The sequence below is a fragment of the Nicotiana tabacum genome, chromosome 23 (assembly GCF_000715075.1).
Source record: "Nicotiana tabacum cultivar K326 chromosome 23, ASM71507v2, whole genome shotgun sequence".
NCBI classification, from domain to species: domain Eukaryota; kingdom Viridiplantae; phylum Streptophyta; class Magnoliopsida; order Solanales; family Solanaceae; genus Nicotiana; species Nicotiana tabacum.
Genome location: NC_134102.1, coordinates 117784406 through 117796146, shown reverse-complemented (window position 1 = coordinate 117796146; position 11741 = coordinate 117784406). Strand labels below are relative to the sequence as shown.

At 38.0% G+C, this 11741-nt stretch overlaps 1 protein-coding gene across 4 annotated transcripts; it reads right to left on the bottom strand.

The window, feature by feature from the left end:
- Positions 1-661: 661 nt before the first annotated feature.
- LOC107809718 (eukaryotic translation initiation factor 4G-like) lies at positions 662-11290 on the bottom strand. Of its 4 annotated transcripts, none has more exons than XM_075246570.1 (11): positions 11027-11290; positions 10674-10922; positions 9071-9180; positions 7637-7759; positions 7286-7353; positions 7116-7172; positions 5780-6572; positions 5314-5684; positions 2172-5242; positions 1224-1415; positions 662-1157 (listed from the first exon to the last, which is right to left on the bottom strand). In XM_075246570.1, exons 2-11 carry the CDS (start codon positions 10865-10867, stop codon positions 854-856), a joined length of 5283 nt encoding a protein of 1760 aa, XP_075102671.1. In that variant the 5' UTR covers positions 10868-10922; positions 11027-11290; the 3' UTR covers positions 662-853. The 4 variants fall into 4 exon arrangements, with proteins under 4 accessions (XP_075102671.1, XP_016489870.2, XP_075102672.1 ...); XM_016634384.2 differs by having other exon boundaries at positions 10674-10943; positions 11027-11166; XM_075246571.1 differs by having other exon boundaries at positions 7637-7738; positions 10674-10943; positions 11027-11166.
- Positions 11291-11741: the final 451 nt, after the last annotated feature.

Below are 11741 nucleotides of genomic sequence, written 5' to 3'. Positions count from 1 at the left end.
AAAAAAAAGACTTTAGAAACTTGTGGTCTTAAAAGCTTAAGGGGTAAAAATTTTGTGAGGTCATGACATTTGTGTGGTTATAAAAGCTTCTCATGATGGGTAAAATGGATAAAATGAAGAGTTTCAAATTGAATTATTTCCAATTGTAGAAATGTGTCATTCTTTTTGGAATGGACTAATACGGAAAGTGTGTCATCTAAATTGAAACAAATGGAGTAACAAGGAAATACAATAACTTAAGCGAACTAAAGAACATGACGTAATATAGATCTAAGAATATGAAGGTACATGAATGTTACTAATATTACTAGCTATAAACGGGGAAACTTTCAACTACCTACTAGCAAGACATATAGGAATATCAAATTAATTAGTAAACTCTAATTATGTGGTTGAAATCACATTATTTATTTTTTTGGTTTCTCACCTGATTTCCAGTACCCACTTTCGGTCCCGACTTATACTTGCTTCCAATCTTATTTGCCAAGGTTCAATAAAAATAAAAAGAGGTAGTTTCATTGAATAAAATTCAGAAATGAGACTTGGTTGTCACTTGTCACCTGCACCATAAACATATGACCTAACAAATAATAGACCAAAATGAGGGAAGATAATAGCCAAGGGCTAAAAGGAACGTAGGGAGAAGGACATTTACTAGTATCTTAGAAAACACTTAGGAGCCCAGTAAGTTGAATTGGTATATGCTTCACAATAGTTGATCTCACAAATTTTACCATCTTGTACACGTCTAAGCATTACACCAAAAATTCTGCATATTCAGTTGTCCTGCTGCATTTGTTCTTAGGTAAAATAATGTTAACCACGTCGAAAACAAAAGGTTATTGTTGCCACCTTATGACAGCTCAGGCGGTCTAAAATCTTCCAACTGAGTGCTGGAGGCACTGCAGATATCTCTCAAGGCTGATTCTCCCTTCTCTGATCTTATACGGTTAAATGTACTTTCGAGAACTTCATATCCCAATCCAGTTTGCAGAAGATGACCAGGCTCCTCACCAGCATGTCGTATAAGATGTCCTGCTTCTTTCAGAGATATCACATTTTCACTAATTAATCTACCAAAAATGTGACCAAGAAATGTAGGTGCTTTTGGAGCATCAGTAACTTCATCCTCCAAAGTAGCCAAAACTGATTCAAACCTGCTTAGAGAAAACCAACTATAAGCAAAGACTCGGATGAAATTAGGAAAGAAACTGGCTGCTTACCCTTCAATGAGCTGACTGATATCTGGTACCACCTTGGACTTCGTAAGACTGATAAGAAGCCGAGCAAGAAGATCTCTATCCCTTTCTTTCCTCTGAAATGAGTCATTTACCCATATCGATAACATCATTGGAAGAAAGCTTGATGAGTTCAACTCTCTAATGCGTAGAACAACTTCATCCTCATCAACTGCACTGGAACCAGAAAATCACACGCATTATAGCTGTAAAGTGAAATATAGGAAGAGCAGGATTCCTTGAATGAATATTAAGATGAGAAAATAGATAGGAAGCTTATCATTTTTCTTTTCCTTCAAATTAAAAGTGGGAAATCCCTGAAAGGATCTTCTCTCATGTAGTCAAACAGAATGAAGGAAGCATGTCAAATACATTATGTAAATGCAGTTGACGGTTTTCTTCGCTACAAGTTTCCTTAACAAAGTTGGTTGAATATGAAGCTACAATCATAGGAGTACTTTTCCTTACTAGAATAACTTTCACGTTACAGATCTGTGCAAACAAATACTCCATCTCATTAATTACACTGAGGCGGAAAGTCTATAAAAGTAACCATATTTCAAAAACTTCGTAATTAATTAGCAGGTCTTATATGCACCTTTTTCTTCAGATGGTTCTTTTACTTTCTTGCTAAGATGCAGATTCTGAAAAAAGTCCTCAAGTTAAAATCTTTATTTACATTTTATGATCAGTAATTCACTTGTTACGTTTTCGAGCTGCGTACAATAGACCCTTGTGGTCCTACCCTTCCCCGGACCCCGCGCATAGCGGAGCTTAATGCAGCGGGCTGCCCTTTTTTTTTTACATTTTATGGTCAGTAATTCACTTGTCACGTATAGTTTTCAACACTGTTTCTGTTATGGATTCATCGTAAAAGAAAGGAGTAGCAATTAGGTTATAGACAAATCTAACAATAGAAGAGAGAAAATTTACCTGTAAAATTCTCGAATAGCTCCAATCGACATTTCTCTAAGACGTTCTTCAGACCATATCATTCCTGGTGAATTTGACACAGCAGACGGTCTATGCGGATGGGCTGCCGCTGGTGGTTCCGCAGATCTCCCTGAAGGATTTATATTTGTTACTTCTCTTTCTGCATAATGTTCGTGCTCACGTTGATTTGGTTGAGCATAAGCAATAGGCTTCACAGCTGTCCCGGGAGCATATTTGGATGTCGATTCTTGTCTTGAGTTGTATGGTGACCACCCGGATGTTGGATTCCGCCCACCTGAACCAGCAGCCGGTCTTCTGGATTCTCCAAAACCAGCATGTACATCTGCCACAGGACCACCAGAATGCATTGGTGGGCCCCTGAAAGACGTTGCCCTTCCGGGGCTTCCCCGCGGACCAAGGCTCATTGTTTTATCATCAACAGGTCGCTGTGGCAAGGCAGCAGATGATGTCCTACTCTCATGTGGATGTCTAGATTCTGACCTGAAATCCTGGTTTCCAAATCCGCGATTTTGTGATGTCATTCCACGAAATGGAGTCATTTGAGGAGCTGGAGGAGAAAACATGGATGGCCGAGGACCTAAATCTGCGGGCTGCCCTCTTCTAGAAGAAGAAACAGTGCTTGGACCACGAGTGGACCGGGTGACCTGAGCTCGACGTTCTTGAACGGCATCCCTTCGCACTTCCTCTATCTTTTTGGGGCCTTCTACTTTTCTTCTTTGCTGCCACTTATTTTTTCTCAAATCAATAATATCCATCAACATAAACCTCACCCTAGAAGACAAATCTGTATTATTAGCCATTGTCGTCATCATGTCAAAATAGGCATCCATGTAATCCTTCGCCTTGGAGTGGTCGATCATATCTCCTATAGTGCTCATAAGTTTGCAGAGAGCCTCAATATCTTCTTCATCTGGAGTCTGGTACTGCCCCAGCAATTTCTGGATGCACTCATGCATTATCCTCTCTGTAAGCATCTTCTTCTTGTATAATTCTCCAATCAATCTTATGTTCCCTAACATCCTTCTTCGCGCTTGTAACCTCTTCTCCTCTCTCTTCCCCTCTGACATCTTCATCTCTCCGTCCTCTTCCATACTGTCGGCTTCCGCCTCTTCTCTTTCACCTCTCTCGAACTCCTCCTGGCATTTATCAAGGAGCAGTCTCTTAAAGGTTATTTTCTGATCGTCCTCCACAAAATCAGGAAGTTCCCCAGCTAGATGAGAACAGAAATTTGCGTACATCTCACAAAATGTTGGCTCCATTAGAGCTTTGTCAAATATCTGTGAAATCACACCAGCAAGAGTGTTAGCACTGTCAATATTTACTTCCTTTACTTGCTCAAACAGCTTCTCAAAATTTTGTGGAGTTAGCTTGTTGAGGATAGCTTTCAACTGTCGTCGTTTTGCCTCTTCCTCATCAGTCACTTTACGTATCTCATATTTCTTGTCAGCTTTGTGCATAACTTGCAGTGGAGAGTGAGGAGAAGGCATTAATCCTTTTCGGGAGCCAGAAACCCGCTGCCAACGGTTGGCATCGGACCGAATATGTTGTACTCCTCCATGAGAGGCCAATGGCAGCATTGCACCAGCAGGAAACACAGATACATATTGGCTAGGTGGCTGTCCTTGTAGATTCCTCATATTCTTGTGGTTTCCTCGACCTGAACGAGGACCATTAGCACTGCCCCCTTGGTTGATATCAATATATTGCTCATTGACCCACCTACTATCATCCGCCATTCCAGTAGGACGGTGTTCAGTCCAAGAAGAGCTACCTTGTCTTCTAGTATTGGTTTGACCAGGACAGGAATTCGGGTCATTCTTGTTAAAATCTACCCCTTTTGAAATGCTGGCGTTAGGACTCAAAAGGGCCTCCACCATATGCCATGGAACTTCAAAATTAGCAGGAAGATCAGCAAAATGAGAAGAAAGGGTAAGAAGGAAATCTCTTGAGTATCTCATTTTGCCTGTAGTGGCACTTCCACCATTTGGATGCCTCAGCATATCATTAACAATTTTGTTGTTACCGGAATTTTCCAGCTTTGGAGTTGACATAGCAGCATCTTCCCAGTTGTTAGGTTCACCTGTACTCTTTTTATCTTCATTTGCGGAAAAATCTTCTTCGTTGGAACTCGATGATATCTTCCTTGCAGTGAGACTGGTGCAACTCTCAACACTTTCTGAAGAAACAGAAGACTGTTGTTTCTCCTTGGGTCCCTTAAATGCCATATAAAGATCTAACGTGTCCCCAGCCGCATCAGCTTTCTGAAGAATTTCTCTCCTCTTTTTCTTTCCCCTGGAGGTTGTACTTTTCACCTTATTTGAAGGTTTATCCTTTGAACCTGATCCTTGAACGCGACGATATTCTGTTTTGGTTTCCTCAGAGACTTTTCCCCTTGTTTTGGTATATGACGGAGATGATGGTGAAGTGGGAATATGAGAATCCTCATGATGCTTTGCTCCAGATCCAGAAAGCAAAACATCTTTATTATTTGTTTTAGCAGCAGGTCTAGTTTCAGGAGATATCGATCCTAATTCATTATCTTCAGTTAAATATTTCGGTGAACCACACCCAGGCACCATAACATCAGAAATATTGCGACCTGATAAGGCAGCAGAATGTGACAACTTATAAACCACATTGTTAGTTTCACAGCCACCCGCACTCGATAATTGATCTGATGCATTCCTACCATTTTCCGTTGCTAAATGTGAGTTTCTTTCAGTTTGTTCACTTGCTTTCGCTGTCATGGAGCTATAAGTATCCTCATTTTTTATGCCCAGAGAAGGCCGTCCAAATGGATTAGTTGTAAGTTGTCCTTGTCTAATGCCCTTACCAGCAATCACATTCCCCTCATCAATTGTCACACCAGATTGTTCTGAAGCTTCATCTGCATTACGTTGTGATGCTCCAGAACAAATGGAAGCATCACCAAGCGTCTTTGATAGTGTTGAAGTTGCTTGGGTTTCTATAGTTTCAGCATTTTGACATTCTGAAATACGGTCTACTGAATTTGGTGGAGAAGGATTTGATATGGACGTCGGGTTTCCAGCCTGATTCAGAGAATGACAAAGTTATGAGAATGCTTAAGGCATTTTGAAATAATCAGCAAACGTACACATACCTCTCGCTGTTGTTGAGGATGCAATTGGCTTTTATTGGGAGGGTTCTTCAACTCAGTCTCAATATCACTGACTCCTCGAACATGGTTAATATTGCTTTCTACATATGTAGCACCACTAGAAGGAGGTCTATCAACAGAAACAAGTGATTTATCAGAGGGTGAAGCAAATGGTGTTGGCTTAGAGGCAGATTCTGACACCTCGACAGAGGTTTCTGAGAGAATCTTTGGTTCCTCTTCATTAGAGCTAGCTCTCAAAGCTGGTTGCTGTGCTTTTTCTTTTTCCGTTGTCTTCTTGGCAATTGGAAATGAAGATGTCAAAATCTCTCTTCCAACAGAACCAGGAGCTTGGTTAACGGCCACATGAACTGAAGCTGGAGACCACGCATACGTTTTAAAGTTGCAGACAGAAAAAATAATATCAATATTAAAAGCATAATCACCAACAAAAGTTAGTAATCTTGCCTACCTGGAGAGTTATATCCTAGTGCTGGAGCACAGGGAGCCACAAGGGAGTTTGTTATAGGAACCGAAGTAGGATTTTGTAAGAAAATTGGACTTGGCTGAACATGTGGAAAAAAGTTAATAGGACGAGATGGACCATAATGCATAGGCTGTGATGGTAAGCCCCCAAGATGATGTATTGCCAAGCCAGATGAACCACCATCCAACCTCATGTCAACCTTCTCATCTAGTCTCAACTCTTCTTTAGTGTCAGGATGAGTAATTTTAACAGATCGACGAGGATTAACGTTCCTAACATGCTGACCAAACTGTGGTGAAATCCCAAATCCCGTGCTGCCAAACTGAGAGCTTAGCTGATGACCAAATTTAGGAGGGAAGTTCATCATCTGACCCTGATGCATAGCTCCCTGAAGCTGCATATGGTGAGGTTGAAGACCAGGGACAAATGGGGGATGCCTAATGTTGGGATTTCCAACTGGTAGTGGCATTGGCATCGGAAACGAAGAACAGGGCATTCCTTGATGTTGAACCTGTGCTCCGGGCACTCCGAAATGCACAGGACCATGTGGCTGCATAAAAGGAGGATTGACTGGAACCCCAGGAAAAGGGAGAGAGGATAACTTCTGCATGTTACTGACAGGATGAGCAGGTGAAACATGAATGGGTAGATCCCTTCCAGGAAAATGTTGAGGATCAGGAGTTTTATTCGTCGGCTTCCCAATGTCCTCCCTCGGCTGTGGCTGATGTAAAGCAGAAGAAGACAAAAGCTGCAGTGGCCTGAAAGGACTAGATCGTGCCTGCAAAACAGAATGTTGCTTTAAGGAGATGATTAACGTTCCGCCTAAAATACAAATCAGAACATCACTTTGGCAATTGAAAAGCACCATAATATTACTTCAAATGCTGTTCCTGAAAAAAATAATGAAAAGATGATTCCTTTCACTTTAAACAAGCTCAAGTTTCAGTTACCAATAACAAATACAGCTAGACGATGCAATCTCCAAGTCAGCTCTCTCTATCAATGTGGAGAAACATGTCCAAATTATGAGCACAGGTTTTTCAATCAGCCACAGCAACATTGGAAGAGAAGCTTCATAGTGGCGCAAATGTATTACTTGAGTTAAACTTTATCTTGATCTATTCCACTCAGAAATAAAGTGCTAAAATCTTGGACAATAACTATTTTGAGGAGGAGCTGTTCAAGTTTCTCCATGCAATTTTATATAATTTGAGTGAACTTTTAGTGCTTTTGGTACATTGAAATAGTTAGCCAATTCCAACCTGATGTAGTATCTGCAGAGAAACCAAACCATAAAGAATTACTAGGCAGCTTACACTACCTGATGGCGCTTCTGCTCATCCATGTTGGGCGGTGCTGAGCTGGTTCTTTGAGGAATCTAAAGTTAAGAGCAAAAATTATAACAAGAAGTTAAATGTAATCCTTTTGTTAAAGGATAACTTATCCTCTCGTAAAGCACATGGAATATATGAATGACATGTTATATGGTACCTGCATCCCATTCACAAAACCTGGCGTAAAGCTTCCAAACTGAAGAGATACTTTCTTAGAAGTGTCATCTGCCATATGCAAACACAGTTCATAGAAACACAAGTAAATGAAACAGCATTGGAAATACTCAAAACCTTATCAATACAGAACAAATAATGCAGATACATAAGCCAATTTATGGAGCGGGTATAATCATATATGTCCAACTGTTCAATTCATTACCATCTTTACTGTGATTTCCACACCCTTGAGCATCCAATTACCGACAGAGGCAGAATCCATCAAGAGAAAATTGCATTGGGAAATTCTTTAATGTCTAATCACTAAGGACATACATGAAAGCAAGAATACCTTTCATGGGGGTCTTGGGAGCTGATTGATCCAAGTTTATAGATGCATGTTGAGAAGAAAGATCACTAGAAACCATTTGGTATTCGTCGTGTCTGACTGTATCTGTTGGCTCAATAAATTTATCTGAAGTTGGAGCAACTGAAGATCCTTAAAACTCATTGAACGCATGAAATAATGAGAAAAAAGGCATCGCATCACATCACCTATTTGTTTTTTCTATCAAATTATTGATATAAATGATGAGGGACACACCAGATGAGAGGTACTACGCTTGAGAAAATAAAGAAATGAAAACTAGTACTTACACAAATAAAAGAGAGCACAAAAAGAACGAAAACGAGAAAAAAGTTATGCCTCTCTGATCATCATATTGAGCCCACAAAAGCAGTAGCATGCTGGACGTGCTTAGTTTATGCATCTTTATTCCATTACAAGTTCAATTTTCCCAGATAAGTTTTACTTATAAGCAAGCATTGATTTTTGCAATTTTTACGTACTGCAGGCAGCAAATCTCTTTTATTCTTGGATTTCTTTGAGATTATTCCCTTAAGCTTCAGTAGTATCACACCTTTGGTAATTTAGCTTCCAATTTCATAATTCATGCAATAGATCCATGTGCAGTTGCTACAAGCAGATTCTAAAAATCTAGATTCTAGATCCTTTACTGTCTGCTAGACCAATGTAAGCTTCTCATCATCATTTTGCCTATTAACCTGGAGATACTCAGAAACAGTTTGGACTTCTATAAAATCAATCGTTTACCAGTATTTCTACGAAGAATCACTTTTACTAACCCCTCCAGAATATGCAAAATGCTTTGAGCTGTTTTAGAGTTCTAAAAACTCCTAACATTAAGGGCCCGTTTGGACATAAAATTTGGTTGAAGATTTTTCCCAAAAAAAATCGCTTTTTTTCGAAATCAACGTTTGTTCATAAAATTTCCAATTTTCACTTGAAGATGCATTTTGGAAATTTTCGAAAATTTGAAAAACTGCAAAAAGCTGTTTTTCAAAATTTTCACTCAAATCACTCACAAAACTTCAAAAACAACCCAAACTGAAATTTATGTCCAAACACAACTCTAAATTTCAAATACCATTTTCACTTGAAAATTTTTTTCACCATTTTTTCGAATTTTACAATTCTTATGTCCAAACGCCTACTAAGAATGTCAAACATACGAAAAGTTAAGAAATCCAATATGCATGGAATTTTTTCATTGACAGAGGTGAAGGGAAACAGCTGTGAAATCTCAAATGATACGAACAAACTAAGATCATTGCAGTAAACCATAATGCAATGCAGATAAGCTAGAAGGAATTTTGCTAATTGTCGACAAAAAAATCAATTAAGCAGCAAACCATTAAATCAAGGAATTTTCGGAAGGAATATGAACCAGATAAATAGTTAATGGTTAGAGGAAAATACAAAAACCTGATCCTGAGATTCTGGTTGGGGCATCATTTTGCAGATCAACAGACTCCTGATCAGCAATAGCATCGGTCACTTTCAGTGAACCAGTTTCTCCATCAGACTTCTTGAAACTAATATAAGAAATCATTATAAAAAGTCAACTTTTATTCAACCAAAAAATTTCTCGATTAAATAAATTTGTCCATGAACACACTAAGAAGTTGCATGCAAGTATGTCTAAAAATTCAGATGCATGTCGTGTGCAGTTGATGATTACCCCCTAGGAAGCTCCTCAAAAGTGAAATAGCTCAATAAGATAAATAGATCAACAACTTACGATAACAAAGTAACATTCTACTGAGGGAACTCAAACCAACAACAAAGCGCAGTTCAAACTAAACTCCAATCAACTCATTCTTTCAATGTAGCGAAGTGTCATGGAACAATGAGGAGATACTGGTAATTTAGGGGTTATGCTTTGAGTGAATTATGAATTTGGACAAATAGGAAGCCCGATCACTTGCACAGGAACTATCAAGCTTTCGATGCGAATAAGCAAAATCAAACTTAACTGATATCCTACTTTATAGAACAGATTAAGTAGACATTTCAGGACTAATTTAAACTTCTTTTCCATAATTCTGTTTCTTAATCAAACGTAACTGATCTCCAATTTCCTAGAAGAGATTAAGCAGACAACTACATCTGATGGCTCAACAGATTTATCTGAAGTTGGAGCAACTGAAGATCCTGAAAACTCATCGAATGCATGAGATAATTAACACTTCTTTGTTATATTTCCTTTTCTTCCCAAGCAAATACTATCTAGGTTATTGCTTAACTTGGGTCACATTTTCTTGTACTAGTATTCGTTTATCATATTAGAAAATGCAAAGCTTTGTTTATTTAACATACATGTATCAGAATGCATCAGCATTATGTATTCTAAGCACAACAACAGGTCAGAACTAGTTGAGGTCGATTGCATGAATCCTCTATATCCATTCTGTTCTATTTCGGGTTGTTTTCATTCCACAAATATACTAATCCCTTTGTGCCATTTTATGTGACATAAATATTATTTGAAGAGTCAAACAAGTTTTTCTTTGACCATGATTTTTCCATGAACATTTAGAATTATCAATTATTGTGATTATAGTATTTCTTAAGTAATTCTCAAACGTATAAATTTTGTTTCAAAAAACTTGGAAAATGTGGGTCCGAATCAGGGCGGAGCTAGCCCTTCGGTTACGGGTTCTCCAGAACCCAGTAACTTTTGTCCAACGCTGTATTTGTCTTAAAAAATTATTGAATTATACAATTATTAATTTAGAAACTAGTAACTTAAAAGAATTAAAATACTGAACCCATAAGTTTTAAATTCTGGCTACGCCTCTGCATAGACTTTGGATTTGTATTAGGAAATCTATTAAATATGTATAAAAATTTAATTACCAACACAGTAACTAAAACGAGTTATTAGTTCGATGCAACCCATAAACGGCAAATTGTGGCTCCGCCTCTAGTCCAAATTCACACTAAAAGTTAGGAACTTCGGCCCTCGTACTCCGAACCCCACCGTATAAAATGGGACAAAGGGAGTATAAGTAGTAAAAACCCATACCTTGGCGTGGTAGGAGAAGAGGAAACAGAGGAATCGGGAGAAGGAGGAGGTAGAACAGAGCTACCACCGCCTTTTCCAGAGGTAACCCTTTGGTACTGAGGCTGAGCTGATCCTGAACGTCCACTAAGTCTACTACTATTTCTCCTATAATTTGTCTGTGATTCACTTTTCTTCTGATCACCCCTACGCTGCATGTAACATATATTATATAGAAACCTTTTACTCCTCTCTCTGTATTTCTTCTTCAATCTGCAGCAGATCACATGCACACTATAAAAAAAACAATTAATTGATCATGAACAGGAAAATAAATATAGTGTACGTAAATGTAGAATCCATGTATTATTATGTACCTAGATTTTCCATGCGTTGAGAAGGAAGAAATGTGAAAAAACAGATCAAGTCGGAAGATCTAAGGGAGTGTGTGTGTGTGTGTGTTTACTTGGTTATGGAATGTTAAGGAACTGCAGAATAAAAGCCGAAAAGGGAAAAATGAAGAACGAGAAATAGTGAAATGCTCTTTGATCCTTTTCTTTTTATTTTGCCAGAAAATGTTTTTTTTTTTCTAGTTTGAAGAAGTGAATTTTAAGATTACATTAAAAATTAGTTTTATTTATTTTGGAAAAGAAGTTATTCATGATATGGGAAATGAAGTGCTTTCGATCATGATTATTGATTTTTTTCCTTTTCCTCTTATTTATTTTATTTATTTATTTTGCTTCAAGGGAATGAATTTAATTTTTATATTCTGAGTTAACTATATATATGTAAGGTTAAAAAGAGTAACTATATAGGCTATACATAAGGAGACTCTTTCAAAATCTATTTCCTAATTTTGGGATCAGATGACGGAGTTTCTTCAGATCAATCAAACAATAATTTGGCTTAAGATTATTAATACTTTCTTAAGTTATCATCTCTATATCACAAGAGGGTGTATATTTTATTTCCTTAATTGGTCATTTCTGTAACCAAAAAGTTGTACAAAATTTAAAATCTATAATTTGAGGAATCGCCTCTCACCTAATCAAAAGAGGTTTTGCCATTTTACATTTTTTTTTCCCTTTA